The 18,921-nt window shown below is 45.5% G+C and overlaps 1 protein-coding gene across 2 annotated transcripts in view; it reads right to left on the reverse strand.

Annotated features, from left to right (window-relative positions):
- Positions 1–18,921, reverse strand: part of ABCA1 (ATP-binding cassette, sub-family A (ABC1), member 1) — a 166,645-nt gene that overhangs the window by 39,937 nt on the left and 107,787 nt on the right. For both annotated transcript variants that reach the window (XM_006886906.1, XM_006886907.1), the window contains 14 exons: positions 17,528–17,725; positions 16,510–16,715; positions 15,637–15,813; positions 13,793–14,015; positions 11,529–11,750; positions 10,271–10,475; positions 9,351–9,464; positions 7,408–7,579; positions 6,267–6,398; positions 5,208–5,350; positions 4,671–4,808; positions 3,394–3,614; positions 2,148–2,220; positions 1,039–1,241 (listed from right to left, as the gene is read on the reverse strand). In XM_006886906.1, coding sequence (XP_006886968.1) covers positions 1,039–1,241; positions 2,148–2,220; positions 3,394–3,614; positions 4,671–4,808; positions 5,208–5,350; positions 6,267–6,398; positions 7,408–7,579; positions 9,351–9,464; positions 10,271–10,475; positions 11,529–11,750; positions 13,793–14,015; positions 15,637–15,813; positions 16,510–16,715; positions 17,528–17,725 — 2,427 coding nt within the window. The remainder of the gene's footprint in view (positions 1–1,038; positions 1,242–2,147; positions 2,221–3,393; positions 3,615–4,670; positions 4,809–5,207; positions 5,351–6,266; positions 6,399–7,407; positions 7,580–9,350; positions 9,465–10,270; positions 10,476–11,528; positions 11,751–13,792; positions 14,016–15,636; positions 15,814–16,509; positions 16,716–17,527; positions 17,726–18,921) is intronic.

Raw genomic sequence — 18,921 nt, forward strand, 5'->3', positions numbered from 1 at the left:
GGTTATTATATTACTGAATGGCCTGTTAGCCCCTTAAGGAAAGGAAAGGAGAAGCCACATTTATTAACAGCACTTTTTCAGTTGGGAGCATAGTCGTTATTGCCAGAGACCATTTCTTTCTCAGTCTTGAGAGCTATCAATCCAGACAATCATTTTCAAATTAAAGTTATAACATGAGGACATAGCAGCAGCAGCAGAAGCAGCAATTTGCTCTGAACCTACAGGGGATATATCAAGTGGCTTCATCCAGGTTTGGTCTCAAATCTGTGAGGTTAGTTCTGTGATGCTATTCAAGATGGACTGACCAGGGGGCAATGAGCTCTGTCACCAGAAATAGGCAAGAGCTAATGATACAGCAGGGATTCAAACATGAGGGGAGAATGTGAACTCTACCCCTCGTCTAAAGACCCTGGATGCAAAAAAGGGACCTAGGAAGCATATGATGAAAAAACACTGACTCGAAGGCCTGACCACCAGAAATCCTGATTCAAAGGCCTTGGAATTTACCTTTACAATTTTTAGCCTCTATACAGCCCCCCACATGATCCTACAGACAGTCAAGTTTGGGAATCACTGGGTCAGCTAAGTTTTTCCAAGACAACAATCTATAACATTGCATTTAAAGGCATGCTGTACAATAAAGACAGAATGGGCTCTCAGACCCAAAAGCTTAGTTCTGGATCCCAGTATGTTCAAGTGTTAGATTTTCTTATCTTGCTGTGAAGATTAAATGAATCTATACTGATTATTTGAAAAACACCATCAATAAGCTGCAGCACTTCTCACAAACACATCTTCCACATATGTTAACCCATCTTCAGGTTAAGAGAATCTACTTGATATAACCCTACCAAAGAGCTATCTCAACAATTTCATCCAACAGGATGAAAGATTAAGGGGATCCAACATTAATTACCCTGGTGTCAAAGACCTGAGAGGACACAGTGACCAGCCCCACTGTGGCCTGTTCCTAGCAGGAGTGCCCACTATCTCCCTGATCTTGTCACCAGAGCTCCATGCTGACATTCAATCACTTACTTCTTCCAGGGTGGTCTCTGAGATGCCATAGCTAGAGATGCCCAAGTCTGAGAGGCGGTCGTCAATCTCATGGAAGAGTTCCACAAAAGCTCCCTCCTTGGCGGCTTCGTAAGGCAGCACGTATGTCAGCTCATGGCCAATGTCCTCCACTAGACGGGCCTCAGCCACATGCTTCCTGATGAGGTTGGAGATAGCGGAGACATCTGCAGGGACAAGAGCACAAGGACAGCTCAGCCGCTCAGGGGTCACCAAGCAAGGGCCAGCCAGTCCCTGCCTTCTCCGTCAGCCTGCACCCCAGAAGCTCGCAGCTCATACGCTGGACCTGTGCCATATGCTTACGTCATTCTGCATGTTCTTCTCTAGCCTGAGAAATTCTGACTCCAAGAACTAAGTCTTCCTTTTATATTGCTAACAAAATCAGGTGCACTATAGGTATTCAAAGCATGGAAAACATTGAATGAATGACTTTCTAAGGTATAGTGCTACAACTCTAGGTTTTTCCATGGAAACTGTGACCAAAGTAACTTTAAAAGAGTCTTCATTCTTCCCAAACTTTTAAAGGAAGCTTCAATCTACCACAAAAGAAGGTTAATCAATGGTTTGTAGAAGAAGCTGTGTTCCTGGGCCATGCCAGCCATTAGGCCTGGACAAAGATGGTAGGGGTTAAGGGCCATCAGTTTCACACATGCTCCTGATGGAAAGTTGCTTATGTCTCTATGCGTCTCCTGAGCAACTCTGAAGACTGCTCCCGATCTCCTGGGCTCTCCTCCTCCTCCTTAAGCACCAAACTGTAATCTCCCCTTATTGGCTGGGCCCTCAGTGACACCAGAGTCCAGACAGACCCATGATTCTGCTCCAAAGCTCCCCCGCATATCTCAGTTCTCTGAGACACTGCCCTGCCCACTCCCAGCCCAAGCCCCGGGCTCCCCAGCAAGCATCAGCCAACCCTGCCACCAAGCTGCACCCGCACCCACAGCCGCCCAGCCCCAGCCCCGCGGCAAACCTTGATCCAGCACCACCAGCCTCTGCACCTCTCCTCCTCTGCCTCCATTCTGCCCAGCTGGGTGTAGCTCAGGCACCACCTGAATAAGAAACCCCAGAATTCTTACCGATGGTCAGCGTGTCACTTTCATGGTCGCTGCCCAGGCCAGCATCAGAACTGCTCTGAGAAACACTGTCCTCCTAATGGCAAAGAAGGAGGTGAGAATGGGTAAGGGACTGAACAAAGGTACAGCCACCATCACCTTTGCTGGAGAAGGCTTCTGACTAGTGAGAAATGGAGGAAAACGCTTCTCCTGTCAGGCAAGCAAGCGGGCAGCAGGTTTAACGTGGGTCTACTAAGTGGACAGCCTAACCCCAATGGGCTGGGAACAAGAGCTGTCAACAGAAATGTGCCTCCTGATGAATGATGTAACCAACCGCTCACCAACTATCTCAGGCATGGAATTTACCTGGCAAGCCAGTCAGTCCAAGACTTCTCAAGCTTTAGCTGTTCACCTGGGGTCACCTGGGGACCTTGTTAAATTGCAGGTTCTGACTCGGTAGGTCAGAGTTTAAGCCCAAGCTTTATAAACAAGCTCCTAGGGAATGTGAGTGCTCTTGTCTCCAGACCACTCTGAGTAACAAGGTGCTAGTTTATAAATAAACAGATGGTGGCTGGAGGTTGGGATGTAGATGATTTTAGGATTTCCATGAAAGAGAACTCTGACTGCACAGGCAGAGAGGAGTGTCCTAATAAATCTCAGGCGTGGTCTATGCTTCTTTCCTCTCAGAGGAAAGCACACCTGGCTATTGTGTTCTGGTCCCACCACTGTTATTCAAATGTTGGATTATCTTGAACAAGCTACCAAACCCTCAGAACTTCATTTCCTTCATCTGTGATAAGGATTATTCAGACCTCATTCTCAGGGTTGCTTTATACTTGTAATCAGTAGATTTAAAAGTTAAAAAAAACCCACCTTTAAAAATGGTAGCAATGCTATTATAATCACTATTTTCTTTTAAGAACAGAGTTTATTAGAGTGAATGTCTGGATTAATAGATACCTGCTTTTTTTTGTCACTGAAAAGCTAAGGTCAATGAAGTTTAATGATACCACGAGCAAACTAAGCAAACATTCCTCAGTCATGGTTCTTTATTTTTCTTCTCCCATGGTGGTGGTGGCAGAGAGGGAGAATGAAACCCAACAGAGAAAGCAAAATAGGGATAGAAGTTCCTGAGTGTTCCCTGTCTGAAGCACAATGAGATTCCCAAAGAGATCAGAGAGCAGGGAGACAGCTGGCCTCAACGTGGCAGGATACGGGAGAAGCAGACAAGCTATCACACCCCCTAACCCAGCACCAGCCTGCAACTCACCTTTTTCAGGTACGACATGGTGCTGCTGCTGTTTCTGCAGGAACTGAGTGAGGACTCAACATCTTTCTTAACCAGAGTCAGGTAGTAGCCTGTTCCCAGTTGGTTCTTGAGGAAGAGGGAGGAGCCCACACAACACAGCCTCCCATGGGAAATGATGGCAATCCTGTCCCCCAGAATGTCCGCTTCATCCATGTGGTGTGTGGAGAGAATGATGGTGCGGCCTGCCAGGAAGACACAAGGGCACGGACAAGGAGCTCTGTCAACGCTTCTTGATAGCAGTGGAAGCAATCTACAGCAATACTGACAGGAAGCAAGCGAGAAGGACCTGGAAACTTCCTTCAAGTCTGTGTGACCATGACTTCTAGGACAGCAAAGCCCTGACAAACTATACAATCCCCACAGAATAAAAATACCAACATGTATTTGCAAACTTTATCCTTGTCAGGCATTATGCTAAGTGGTCTGCATGCATTCTCATTGACTTCGTCCTCTATGAGGTAAGCACTTCTTAGAAAAAAATGAAGACAAACTGAATGACTTCCTCAAAGTGGCAGGAATGGCTGCAAAGCACGCATTCATCACCCTATAGCCCAGTATCTCTCCAAGCAGAAGTGTTCGTCTACACCTCTCGTCCATTCATCTGTTCATCCACCCTTGCACCAGACAAATTAAGTGCACTGTGTTGGGGATAAGAGATGAACAAAGATGTAGCCTAAGGAATCTCAGGCTGCAGGGGTGGTCTAGAATTACAAGCACAAATGGAGGTTCCAGACCAGAAGGAGGAACTGGGGAGTCACCAAAGCCCAGAGGACGTCCTTTATCCCTTGTTCCTCTTCTTTGTACAGACCTCAAAGGAATGACTTCAATTTTAAGTGGCTTGTAATTCAGGACTTGCACGGCCTTATCACAGCGGGCACTACTTTTGTGTCAAGAAAGCTCACATTTTCCTTGAAAAGCAATTCTGCTGAGTAAGAGCGGCCATGATATGCAGCCATATTTTTTAAGAGAACTTCTCTCTCTATCCATATTCAAAACATATCACTGTCTAGTCAGAATCAACTCACAGTCAATCCTCCACAGGATTTTCAAGGCTGTAAATTGCATAGTAGAAGACTGTTCATTTTTCAGCTTAGGGATCTCTTGACGGATTTGAATTGCCAGAGAATCATAATCTTTAGGTTTTGGTGGATTTGAACTGTCAGAGAGTCACAGCCTCTATGTTACAAGCACAGTTCCCTATGAACTAAGCCACTAGAAAGTACATACATATCAATTACCTTGTCGGTATTTCAGCAGCAGTTCCCATATCCCTCTGCGGGAGTAAGGGTCCACACCAGCTGTTGGCTCGTCCAGAATGACGACTTTGGATCCTCCCACAAAGGCTAAGGCCACAGACAATTTTCTCTGCATTCCACCTACAAACAGCAAGAGATAGCTTCCAGGGCTCAGCCCCAAGTAAATGGATAATGATGGCTAAATAAAATAACACACAGCACAGCAGCTACTGCCATCAAGTCAATTCCAACTCAGGGCACCCCACCACAGCCCTCCCAAGGCTGTAAATCATTATAAGCAACTTCCTATTTTCCTCCCGAGGAATAGCTGGTAGGCTTGGACTCTCAACACGTAATACATGATACTTGCAGAGCTCCTTGAAGGCAGAGACAATGAGAGGCAAAGGGAGGCACATAACTGGAGTCACAGGAACCCGGCTTTCACCCAGTGGGGAACCTGGAACCGCTGCCATCTTCCTCTGATTGATCGTGGGGCGGGGAGGGGCACTCAGGGCAGCAGGAAGGCAGCTCTGGCCTCACCTGACAGCTGACTTGTTTTGCTCTTCAGCTTGCTGGGTGGCAGCCCGACATCCACAGCCATCTGCTCCATGTCTGCTTTCACGTGCTTCTCGGAGAGCCCTTTCAGGCGGGCGTAGAACCAGAAGTGCTCCTCCACCGTCAGCCTGGGGGAGAGAGGGGCAGCCGGCTTAGGGCCAGTGTCCTCTGCAGGATGTCACACAATACAGTGCCTTCTGGCTCAGACTGAGAGAAAGCAAACATGTTTTTTTGTAAAGAACATCAACTTCATAAAAATGAATCCAAAAGAAGGATTCAAGCTGGAGTAACACTCTAGCACAAGCACGTGCTGTCAGCTGAAATGTGACAGGTCACATCGAGTCTAATTCAAACAAAGTCAGACCACCGTGTGTGGGACAGCTATCGCTTTAAATTCCAGGTCCCCAAAAGGTAGCAATCAAAGGGGCCCAAGGAGCCTCACCAACAGAGAAGTCACTTCAGCATGAACCTGAGGCCTACAGAAGCTACACCTCTGTAAGTGAAGAAAGTCCATGAGCACGAGCCAGAGGGAAACTGGCTTGGGACAGACATACAGTGGCCTCCCCCATCATGGTGGTATTCCAGGAAGAGGACCTGACTTGGTACATATGAGCTGGTGGGCAGATCAGTCTCTGTCCCTACGCCTTTGTCCAAAACTCCTGAGCTCAAGCCTTTCTCTGCTCAACCCTACCGGCTCCGAGGGCTCTACGTGATGAATGAGCAGTCTAAGCAAGAGCGAATGCCTTGAACAGGTCATCCACTGGAAGGCCTGAGTGCTGCCTGGATGTTAGGGTTTCACATGGCATCAGGGAGGGCACAAGAGGGGGCAAAGGATGCATCAAAGGCCAGGATCACAATACTGGAGGTCGCCATTGCTCCACCTCAATCCAGTGCCTGGACTGATGCAGCATCTCACACCAACTATCCACCTCCTACTGTTGCTGAAGTGCCCGAGTGGACAGTCTGAGTGTGCCCCTCACCCCCTAAGTACAACACACACATCCTCTGCGGGTGCGCTCCTCTCAGATCGGTGGCGTCACTCACATGTCAAACAGCACATTGTGCTGGGGGCAGACACCCAGGTTCTGCCGGATGGTATTCATCTCCGAGCGAATGTCCTTCCCCAGGATGTAGGCGGTGCCCGAGGTGGGAGGGAAAAGCCCAGTCAGGATGGACCTGAGGACAAAACGGAAAAGCACAGGAGTCAGGGCTGTGCCCTCCTTCCCTCCCGAAGGTCCATTCCGGCCACGGAGTCAGCGGCCAACTCTCCCACCCTCCCCTGCTTCGCAATGAACCCTACTGGCCTCTGGGGGGGAATATGATTAGCCCTGTGTGTTGCAAATGGTCACTTGAATGGGAACATTTTTTAAATGAAGATTCTAAATTACAACCTAAAGTGCACTTTACTACACCCATTTGGTATGCCTAAAGTCGTCAAAGAAAAAACAATGGGCCATCTAACCCTTCAAAGATTAAAACTTAAGTTCCTGTGGTAGGTAGAAGGATTTCTGAGTGTCTTTTTACATTTTCCTGTAATGTTCCAGCTATAGTGATGCCACATTTAAAGTGGGGGGAAAAATATTAAAGAAAAGACGTAGATGGCACCCGAAACACACCCTCTGGAATGGCTGAGGGACTACATGAAAGCCAGTGAGGTGAACTGGGGTGTTTTATAGCCCTCCCTACTTCTGAAGCTGCACACTAGAAGGTCCTCTGGGTCCCACAGAGAGGAACTGAAGCAAGCTTCCAGCTGTTTCTCATATCTGCTTAGAACAGAGTTCCTGGAAATCACAGCTCCCTCCAACACACTGGGGGCTCCCTCCAACATGTCTACTTTTCCCAGATTCTCGTGTCACTACTACTCTGACTACACTAGCTCACAAGGAGATCCCTCATCTCCGAGTTGTCATGGTCTCGATTCTCGTGAACACACACACAGGGTAATGCTGAGAACTACATGGGAAAGGTCACCAAAAGGTGCAAAGCCCGTTTTATGCGGAAGAAGTATTTAGAAAAACAATCAGGCAAACATGTTGGTTATTTTAGATAATACAGTGACACTCAGCATCTCCTATCTGGTCTCTCCCATGTCTGGTGACAACACGATTTCCTACGGTGTGAACTTCTAACTATTCCACGGATTGTTCCCCTGGTAAATTCTGTGAGGGTCACACCATCTTCTTACATGGTCGTGGTCTTCCCTGCTCCATTGTGGCCCAGGAAGGAGGTAATCTGGCCCTCATAAAAATTCAGTGCCAGGCCATCGACTGCCACCTTCATACCATCTCGGTAAACCTTCACCAGGTTCTGAATGGACACACCCAGCTTCAGGTGAGTGGGCTCCTCCTCCATGCAGACTGTGAAAAGGGAGGAGAAAAGAATGAAACCACAGAGAACACTGACGAGTAGACGGTAAAGACACAGATGACTGTAGTTCACCTTGTGAACTTGTCTGCTTGTTCTCTGTGGCCACTGTAAGCCTCACCGGCAGGCAGGCTACAAGATTTATTTTTGTCAAACATGTTAGATAGTGCGTGAGGGTGGCACAGGATAGGGTGAGGTTCAAAGAGTCGCTATGAGTCATGCTCAACTCAATGACACTTAACAACAGCAACAACAGTGCTGGTGATGGGAATACAATGAAAAAAAGAGATACAACCTCAGCCCGTAAAGCACCCAGAGTGTACTGGATGGCAAACACTTGACAGGAGGCTAATATACAGGATGCTAAAAGTGGTTTGAAATTTTAAAAAGCAAAACATTCCATAAAACTGTGGTATACCCATGCCATGGAATACTACAGAGCAACAAACTACTGATGCACACAACTAGGACATATCTCAAAGAAATGATGTTGAGTGAAAAAAGCCTCTCTCAGAAGGTAGATACTATATACCATTTTGCACACAATATCCATTTGGGTACCATTTTAAAACAATGAAATTATAGAAATATGCACACACCAATGAGTCAACATTAAAACTGGTGAAACGTGAAGAAAGACTGAATTGTACCAAGGTGAATTCCATGTGCTGACATTGTAAATGCATTGATACTATAGTTACATAAGATGCAACCACTAGAGGAAAGCAGACAAATGTTCTAAAAAGCCACCAACTCACTACGACGTTTCTGCTTCTTCCCCCAAGAGATACATTACTATTTTAAAATAAAAAGTTTATATTGAATCTCCAGTAAAGGAGTGATCTGCTCAAGCCAGGGAACATCTGAATGAGCAGGGATTCAGCAGTGGGTAACACAGACAAAGCACTTCCGGCAGAGGGAACAACAATGCATACAGAGACACAGAGGCGTAGATGCACAAGACATATTCCAAGAGCCTTGAGCAATTCTGGGTCACTGAACAGAAGCCACGTGACAAGAGGAGGCAGGGGATGAAGAGTAACGGGCAACAGGGAAAGCAGGTGGAACAGCGAGCAAGGGCACACCGTACAGAACCCAGTGTGTCAGGCTGGGAAACATGGTACTCCTAGCACTGGCAGCTGAGGAAAGGGCACAGAAGAGGTCAAGAGAGAGACTTAGAAATTACGTGGGAATCCTCACTGAGCACACAAAGGCAGAGTTTCCCTCCAAGAAGCTGAGCAAACAAGCAGGCACGAGGCAGAGCCTTCCCTGCATCTCCTCCAGTCACAGACTCTGGGTAATGAAGGGTGATGCAACTAGCAGCAAAGGCCAGGCTTGGTGGGAGCCCTGAGGTCAGCCAGCACCGAATCGCATCTATGTGCCTCATGACAGAAAGGGAGACGGTGATGTTATGGTTCCACAAATAGGGTGGGGTTTAGGTCTTCCTTATAGCTAGTCTTGATCGCATCAGAAATCTGTGGAACGGCAGAGGCGGAGGAGATGATAGAGAGTGATCAAAGCCCACCTTCCCAGAAGCCAAGCAAACAATGGAAAAGTCCCTCACAGACACAGTGATTCTGATAAGTCAACAGCACTGAACTCAAACAGGACGGGAGAAATGAGGGCATAAGGGCACTCACTGCACATGGGTTCTCTGTCCTAAAGCGCCTGGAGACCTCTCAAGGGCAGGAGGCTGCACTACCTCCTGCTGGTCAGTAAGGGCAGTAGCACGATGGTTATGGAAGGTGGACCAGTAGCACTTACCTTCCGACATTCCCTTCTGGCTGGAACCAGGATGGCTCTTCTCCTCACTTTCTTCACCAAACCAATAGGATTTAGTAAAAGGAAAATACCAGGGCCTGGGAATTCCATACTGGCCTAAAAATAAAAGCACAGGTGCTAAGATAAGTTCTGAAGCATCTTGGTATCCCGGAGATAGCCTAGTGAGATTCAGTCCTTCCAGGCAAACCCTGAGTCCTTCAGAGACAGGAGAGATGGGTAAGGACGTTTTGTGAGTGGAGCTAACACTGGCTGACACTGATGAGGTACATTCTACACCTCACTTGATCCTCCCAGAAAGTCTATGAGGCAAATATTAACAGCATTTTAAAGCAGCCAAACCCGAAAACCACAGGAGACAGTAACTTATCTTAAAGGATAAGTAACTTGTTAAGGGCACTTTGTCTTTAGGTGAAGAATGTGAATCCAGGTTTGTATGATGCTGGATGGCATGCTCATTGCCGGAAGTTGAAGAAGGAATAATTAACATTTCATGTTCACTTCCTTAGAGGAAAGTCAAGAGTGTGAACTTCACTCTCGCAAGTTTTGACCTTACATGAATATTTATTCATGGCAGATTTGACCTGTATCGAGCTAGATGATTATTTACCAAGACTATTCTTGAGATTAAGTTTACTAAAATATATGAGATGCTTCATGCAGTGGCCAGGATACAGTCCTCAAAAAGATTATTGCTTTATTCTCGGTCGTAGCTACGCTACCTAGGTCTTTTCAGCATCAGCCGCCCTCTCCTCTTTGCTCTGTTTGGTGTGGAAATTGAGCCCTTGGCCACTTCCCAAGGAGCACAGAGTCTACCGAAAATCCAGCACAGAGGGAGGAAAGAACTGAGCCAGAAATCCCATTTCCCCCAGAGATGGCCAAACCCCTGGGGAAGCCCAAAGTACCTGGGAAGACCGATTCGATGTACCACGTCATCACCCCATAGAGGAAGGCATCAAACAGCATGATAGAAACTGAGGTAGTGAGGTTGAAGCCATCTCCCTCCACAGGGCTCTCAAACAGGGTGCCCCACTGCACACCAATGCCCTGCTCCTCAAAAAGGGCAAAGTACTCGCAGCCAAACCCGAACGCCACGGGAGACAGCAGGCTCTGCGGGAAGGAGGCAAAGGCAGCTCATCCATCTCCTTGTCCCTCTCATTTTTCTATCACTTCTAATGCAAACCTGGTACCGGGAGGCATCCTATACACTTGAGGAAAGCTGAACTTACAAAAAGGATCACTCAAGGGAGGTGCGAGTATTCCTCTATAGGGTCCTTGTCAGGGAATGGGTTCCCTTGTAGCATATAAACTACTTCTATTTATAACCACTCGTGAGACACACTTATTTCAGAAATACATCCATGATGGAGTATAGTATTTTTGGAATTTCTTGCTCCCACTGATGGCCCAAAGGCTTAGCAATCCTGCACCCTGTGTAAGCACGTGCTCATGCACAGACAGGCACATCCATCCAGATCCCCTCAGGCTCCCTGCTCAGCTGGAGAAAACTAAGTGTCAGAGAGGCTGCTGATACAAAGGCACCCAGACAGAGGCCCCTAGTACTGACTCTCCGTTTTCTTCCAAGTGACCCAGGAACAGCTAGCTCTTATGAGAGCATGTCCCCTATTAAGTGCCTCTCCGCCAACATACAAAGGAAGAAGTATCTAGGTTAGGGATTTGTGGGGAGCCTGGGCACCTGCACCTCACTCTTATTAATCAGTTCAAAAAATAATACTCAAGTGAAACACCAAGAAGACAAAAAGAGCCAACCATCCCTGACCCCAAGAGCTTTCAGTCCAAGACCAAGCTTTTCTGGAATGCTAACACAGTCAACAGAACAGGGAGATATGTGGCAGAACGGTACCTATAGCCTAAACCCACTCTTTTACACTTTCCTAATGCCCTTATCCACAGCCAGGCTCATGGTGCACTGTGGTTCTCGGAAAAAATTCTTTCCATTCAAGCACCATCCACTGTAAGCACAAGAGATGAGTAATTTAACATGAGGTGCTTTTGTCTTGAAGGAGCTTAGAATCTAGAACTGACATTCAAATCCCACTGGGACTTCCTCTTTCTTTCTCCACTTGGCCGCTTCTATTCACAGAATACAGAGGGGAGGTCGAACACCTGGGGTGCTACTGTGCATGGGCGAGGGTTACTCACTGCAAAGATCTTGAGGGAGAAGCCCACGTAGTCCTGCCAGGCTACGCACAGGACGTAGGGAAGGTACAGCATGAAGTAGATGATGCCTCCACAGGCTGCCGCCAGGTTGGTTCTGGAGAAGAACGTGCTGAGCAGAAAGCACTGTAGGATGGTCACCACGGCAAACACAGACAGGAAGATGAACACCACGCTGGGGTCGCTATAGGGCAGCAGGTTTCCTAACTGGGAAGGAAAACACCCATCAACTGGCTGCCTCTGTAAGCCCAAATACACTCTCTTCTAATCTACAGGGAGGGTAAAAAAAAAATTAGTGTTTTTTCATATCACCCTAACAGCAGCCAGGAAATCAAAAGACTAATTGCACTGGGAAAGTCTGCCGCCAGGGACCTCACAAGTCTACTGAAGAGCAATGATGTCAGTCTGGAGACTAAGATGTGCCTTATCCAGGTAATGATCTTCATAATTATTTACCATGCTTCAGAAACCTGGACAATGACTACGGATGATACAAAGAGAATTGATGTCTTTGAGCTATGTGTGGTGCTGGAGAAGAGTGTTGAATATACCATGGACTGCTGGAGAACAAACTGGTTAATCCTGGAGAGTGTAAAATCAGAATGCTCCTTGGAGGCAAGGATTCTGAAACTTCATCTGATATACTCTGGACATACTGCAAGGAGGAACCAGTCCTTAGACAGGATGTCATGCTTGGGGGGCTGGAGGGACAGTGCTGGAGAGGAAGACCCTCAATGAGATGGAATGATTCAGTTGCTGAGGTCACAATCAGATTGGTTCAGGGTAGAACAGGGTTGAGGGCTATTATACATAGGGTCACTATGAGTCACAAGCAACTCGATGGTACATAACAATAAACATAATGTAGATGAGCAGTGCTGTTCATGAGGAAACTGAGCCCCAAAACAGGAAAAGTCTTGCTCAGGATCACACAGTAACATTAATGGTGGAGTCAGGGACAGAAGAGAGGCCAGGGCTGGATATGTCCCCACCTCAATGAACAAATCTGTTTTCTTTCTCCTTTTATACGGACTAGCATTCTGCCACCAAGAGTGACTTGTGGAAGATGGTGTCTCCTGTGAAGTCTCCAAAAAGCCAAAGACTGAACAATGTTAATTTTCCCTTGGGTAACCTGCCGAGGACTCTGTATTACTCTTGCGTCTTTTGAGAGAGGCCTTCCAGGACAGTTGTTCCAATACAGCTCTTATATATACTAGTCATATGACTTACCCACCAAAAACCTTGACCTCTTACAGTTAGATATAAGAGCATGGCATGTATTTGGTTTTAACAAGACCTCCCTTCAAATCTTGGTTCTACAAGTTTTTACTTATGTGACTGTGACTAAGTGCTTAAATGAGGTGCTTTCAACAGGGCTTAGCAATTACCAAGTGCCCATTCATAACAGCTATAGCTAGTATTAAATCAAATGTTCATTTCTACCCCTTTGCATTTTCTACTCTTCAAGAAACTTTGTTTTTTATGATGTATCACATTGAATGAAATTATCTGGAGAAATACAATAAATATCTAAGGATATTACAGTATGACGGAGACACAGAAAAACATTACAGATTCTCCTTCGGATAAGAACTGTTGCTCACGTATTAGCCCCTATGATTTGTCACAGGCACAAGGAATCATTAGGCACTGAGACCCATCCTTCCCAGGGCAGCCCACATCCAGGATTGATGGAGAAGGGTGGGTAGGGAGAGTCTGGGAGGAGAGCCTGGTAGAGGAGCATAACAACAGCTATCTCAGGTCAATGAGAGACCACCTCTCCCTCTGCCCATGCCCGCTTCCTTCCACGGGTGTTGATTACTAACAACTACCTATACCCCAAATTCAGTCTTGGTCTCTGCTTCCAGAGAACATAACTTACAATAACATATAACCTCTGGGTAGAGATGTTGTAGTTGTCAGGAAAGACTGCCATTCAATACATCTCAGGAAATGAATAGCTCTCAGAAGCTGTCACGAAGTACAGCCAGTCAGACAGCATGGTATGAAAAGTGTGCTTCCTTAGAAATAAGATGCCTCAGTGCTCGTCCTGCTGGGTTCCTAACCCACTGGCTAACATGGGCAAGTCACTGTGCCCTTTAAGCGCTCACCATCCCCTGCTATAAAATGAAGGCATTAAACTAGAGAAACAGCCTGGCTACTTCCTTCTCCTAAAGTCTTCTCTTCACTCTGCCCCTCCTGGGCCCTTCAGGAGGTGCTTGGCAGGGGACGGGGCGTGGGCACCTTACCTTCAGGATGACCACCAGCAGGCTGGCACTCACGAGCAGAGGGATGAGACTGCTGATAAACCAGCTGAGCCAGAGCGTGCAGTTGTCCAGACCCATTATCCGCATGGTCTCCTTGAGTCGGGCTTCCTTCTCATAGACGATACCCTTGATGATCACAGCCACAGAGTAGATCCAGGCCAGCGTCATGAAGAGGGGCATGGACCGGCTCATCACCCGCAGGAAGCTGCAGGTCCCAGGGCGGACGGCAGGGAGCATGAAAGACAAGCACAAGTCAGGCGCCATAGGCGGAGGTCTCGGAGCCTGCACACCAGAGAAAGCAGCACAGGCCAAACATGGTGAGAGCAGCTAACACTAAACGGTGCATGTGGGGGGAAACAACACATGTTCAACTGGCACCTGTGGAGTTACACAGTTTTATCACAAGAAATCAATTTTTTAAATTAAATTTAAAATGAAGAAGAGAAACTATGTCCTAAAGAACGGCAGGAAGCAGAGTAAGAGTGTGTAAACAGTTCAGATGCTTGTGTTAAAAAATAGACCTCTGCTCATTGTCTCTTACAAGAAATCATTAGCTTCAAAGACGCAGTTCCCCCATTGAGCACTTTGCAGTTTTGTGAACAGGCACTGCTGTTGTGTGCCAGCAAGTCGACTCCAACTCAGCGATCCTATGTATAGCAGCTCTGAACCCTGCTCTATCCCGAGCCAATCTTATCATCTCTGACACACCTACGTCCATTACCCCAGTCATTCAATCAGTCCATCTCACCCAGGGTCTTCCTCTCTTGCATTGTCCCTCCACCTTTCCAAGCATGATGTCCCTCTCCAAGGACTGGTCCCTCCTTACAACATGCTCAAAATATGTCAGACTGAGCTTCAAAATCATTGCCTCCAAGGAGTAGCCTGATTTTACCCTCTCCAGGATGTATCTGTTTGTTCTCTTAGCAGTTCCTGATAAATTTTTCAATACTTGTTGTTGTGTACTGTCAAGTCAGGACCAACCCATAGCTGACCCTCCAGTGGGTTTTCAGAGGCAGTTAATCCCACAGGAAGAGACTGTCCATCCTTCTCCCGCAGAGCAGCTGGTGACCTCGAACTGCAAACCTTTGGGACTGCAGCACAGCTTCTTACCACTAGGCCACCAGAACTCCCTATAAAAACTCAACTCAAATGCACTGCCATTGAGTCCATTCCAGCTCACAGCAACCCTCAATGATGTTTCCAAAGCTGTAAATCATAACGGGAGGAGAGCCCATCTTTCTCCTGGAAACAGCTGGTGGATCTGCACGGCCAAGACGTGCAGCCCCTGGGTAACTGGCACACCTCAACATGGTATCCACAAAGTTCGAGCTAAAGAGATTCTGTTCCGTTTTCTTTGGATTATCTGACAATTCAGTTCAAGACATGAAGAGAGAAAGTAAACAAAATGACACACCATCAGCTCTACAACTCCAGACAGTTGTTTCTGTTTTGTGTGTACAAGTGAGATGCTAGCTTGCACTTGTCATAGGACAGTTTACACTTGAAAGCTGAGCAAATCTGGGAGCCAAAAAAAGTAGAATGTGAACAACAAAAGTCATGGTAAATGTGGAAGGAGAAAAAAGGAAGGCTCACTAGTATGTGCACCTGTTTCTGCGACGTGGCTGAACATTGATGACTCACGTTGGTCATTTCACTCACCAAAATGTTCACAGGACTTCAAAAACCATTTTTCACTCACACACACACACACTAAAATGAAAGTGCTCTCATATCCTCCGTTGGCATTTCTGTCTTCTGTTTCACCCTCCCCTCCTTCCACCCAGGACAGGATAACTGGTTGAAGGTGGGAGCTCCCGGGAACTTACATGTCATCGACATAACAGGGGTAGGGCATCTGCTGCATGTAAACACCAGTTTTCCTCTCGGTTCCCGTCAACACCCTGATTATAGCCTGTTCCACCACGTCCTGCAAGTAGGTGAAGCCTCCCCAGACATAGCGCATGTCCTCAAAGGGATCAGCCCGAGGACCTGGGTCCCAGTACCTGAAACCAAGCCACAGGTGGTCAAATATTTTTTTTCAAATTACACAATAAACACACTTAACCAACCACCTGCAGTCCTAACACTTACACAGTCACTATGTTTATTTTTGAATTTTACTTTCTCATCTCAGTAGACATATGCACATTTTTAAACACGGACAATCAAAATTAATAGCGTATTTTCTGGATATGTCCTTCCCATCTGCTGCCTAACGACACATCAAGTGAAAACATTAAAAATAGTCTAGCCCTTTCTTTCGTATTGGTTATTTCCTCCTTTTTATAAAAATGTATAAAGCTAACAAGGGGAACCTGAAGACTTTTGGTTTCCCTATTAAGACTTAATTCTTTTGCATAATTCCCATAAAAGAAAATATTGAGCCACGAGACACTGAGATGATCTCTGAAATACTAATAGCTTCCAGCATGTGGCACCAGCTTCATTGCAGCCATGTCACCAATTCATCTTTCTCTTGATTTGGCCTGGTGGTTAAGAGGTGCACTGTAACACAAAGGCAGGCAAGCTAGAATCTACCAGGCACAGAGAGAAAGTAGCAGTAAATCTTGGGTGAGTTACTGCTTCTGGAAACCCTCTGGAGAGTCAGCTATGACTTGGTTCCAACTTGACAGCACATAACTATCATCATAACTCTTGACATCCCAGAGACTGGACTGCGGTCACAGGATTCAGCTTACCCATCCTTGATTTTATTGGTCCTCTCCACATTGTCAATGTCCATTCGTATTTTGTACTTGACATGATGGGGCAGCTCAACGCTGTTGGGGGCAATTCCAGTGAACACAATCCCAGCCCAGAATTTCCTTTCATCCAGAAGCTCCATGGACTTGTTGATGAGGCGGACTTCTGTTGCTATTGGTTCCAATTTGTTCAAATTGACACACTGATGGAAAAACAGTCTTCATGAGAAGAGCCAAGAAACCAGCAGCAGCCACAACAGACCCATCTTACGAGAGAATGAAGACTATCTGATTCTTTTTCCCCCTTCTCACTCATTTTTCATTGTAATCCTCCATTATCCAGATACTGGTCTAAAACAGTATTCCAACATTCAACTGAGAAATGGATCATTTTGGTTTTTCACTGCACATAAAGAAAATGCTGTAAATATTTATAAAGAAGTTATATGTATTGATTTTTTTTATGGAGAGAAGAAACTGAAACAAAGATCATTTCTCATTTTCCACTTTTTCTAAGCAATTGAGTCATAGAAACTAAGGAGGGGAAATAAAAACAACAAAAGCCTAACCAAATAGGAAAAAAATGTATTCCTACTAGGTGACATAATAATTTTTTGAACTAAATTTTAAAAATGTACTCTGTGCTGTGTTAGCTATTAAGTATGCTTCATAAATAATGCCTTTTTAAGGGAATGCTTGGGAGCCAATAAACATCAGGACATCAAAACCCAGGAAGCATTTTTAGGCCATCCTGGAAATTTAAAAGACAAATGACTAAAAAGGTCCATGAGTTAAAGACAGAATAAAGCCAGGCAGCCTAGGTGTCTTATATTTATTCATTCAATCATTTAACTAATATTTCTTGAGTATATTTTATACATCAAACCGGATGGATACAACTGTAAAATCAGACTATAAATTATTTCTATACTTTCCTCCTGCCTGAACTTTACTGCAGCCTCATCGAGAAAGAGGCCATCTATCTCTTCAAATGATTCACAAAACAGATGCTTACCTCCATGAAGCGAGCTATGGTCTGAATGGCTTGGTTGGTCTCATTGAAAGCCTCTCTCCAGGTGTACACTGAGCCGTTCCCCAAGAGGACATCCTCAGGGTGCTTGGCCAGAAATGCCACAATGTCCTGGGCTGTCCAGCCTACACCTTTTAATCGCTCTTCCCAGAAGTGATCATTGCTTCTGCTGTCTAACATTGTCTGTTATTCCAGGGAGAGAAAGAGTACATTAGCTACTGCCAACTAAGTCTTGATGAAGCTTTTATAATTTATAAAACCCTTTCACACACGCTATCTCTGATCTTCACAGAATACTGTGAGGTAGACACCAGTGTCCCTACTTTACAAGTCACAAGACAAATGAATGAAAAAATAAAGTAATATTTTACCAAGGGTGGTAAAAGTTGTGGACATGGGACTCAAAACCAGAGAAATCTGGTCAGAGTCCTCATAGTTTCCACTATACCTAAATAGATGAGTCTATCAGTATTGACAACAAAATCCAATAATATTTAATCTCTTACAATTACTGTCTTTAGTGGTTTTCCTGTCTTATCTCATCTTTCACACAGCTCTACCAGGAAAGTACTTTTCTTATTTCCCATTTTATAGATGGGAAATGTCAGAGAAGTTACATCTCTAACGTAAGGTCACTCGGCCAGTGAACAGCAGCACCGCCTATGAAGCAGAGACTCTCTGAATCCGGTGTACCTCCCCAATACACGTACTGCTTCTGTTTTTAGAGAACAAGTCTGATGTTGTTAGCTCTGCACTAAAGTGGTAAACTCACTTTCACTGTGTAGTTTAGGAAAAGAATTCTGTTACTTAACTAATTATGTTAAAAATATACTTTCCCAATTGTCAGACACCTCAGTCATGATACAAAGGAGACATAATCCACATTTCTTATTACCTAGCAATTTAGTTCCATGATGGACCAATGAGGATGAGAAAGCTACATCAGCCTGGTGCCTATCCAACACATCCAGACTGGTTGGGGCAGAAAACAAACAAGGTAACTTCCCATTTAGCTCAGTACATGGGAAAGCCACAGCTCCTGCTTCAAGACGGATCACAAATCTTGACTCTCTCTCCAATTAAAATCTTAAAAATACCCACATAAGCTAAATTTTCACAAACCTCACTAGTATTTTTCCCCATGCGGCTTTTGAATTTATTATCTTAATGGCAACATAATGATTTTATAGAGCATATATACTACAATTTCATTAACTATTCTCATACTACTGAGCGTTTATGTTATGTGCAATTTTTCACAATAACAATTATTACAGCCATAACATCTCATTCATATATAATGATTTCTGAAGGACCCATCCCTGGGGGTATATGAAACAGAGGTAGATAGGATAGCATGATTTTAATGGTTCTCGAAA

Source organism: Elephantulus edwardii, unplaced genomic scaffold (assembly GCF_000299155.1).
Source record: "Elephantulus edwardii isolate Elephantulus edwardi_28Jun2011 unplaced genomic scaffold, EleEdw1.0 scaffold00052, whole genome shotgun sequence".
Taxonomy (NCBI): domain Eukaryota; kingdom Metazoa; phylum Chordata; class Mammalia; order Macroscelidea; family Macroscelididae; genus Elephantulus; species Elephantulus edwardii.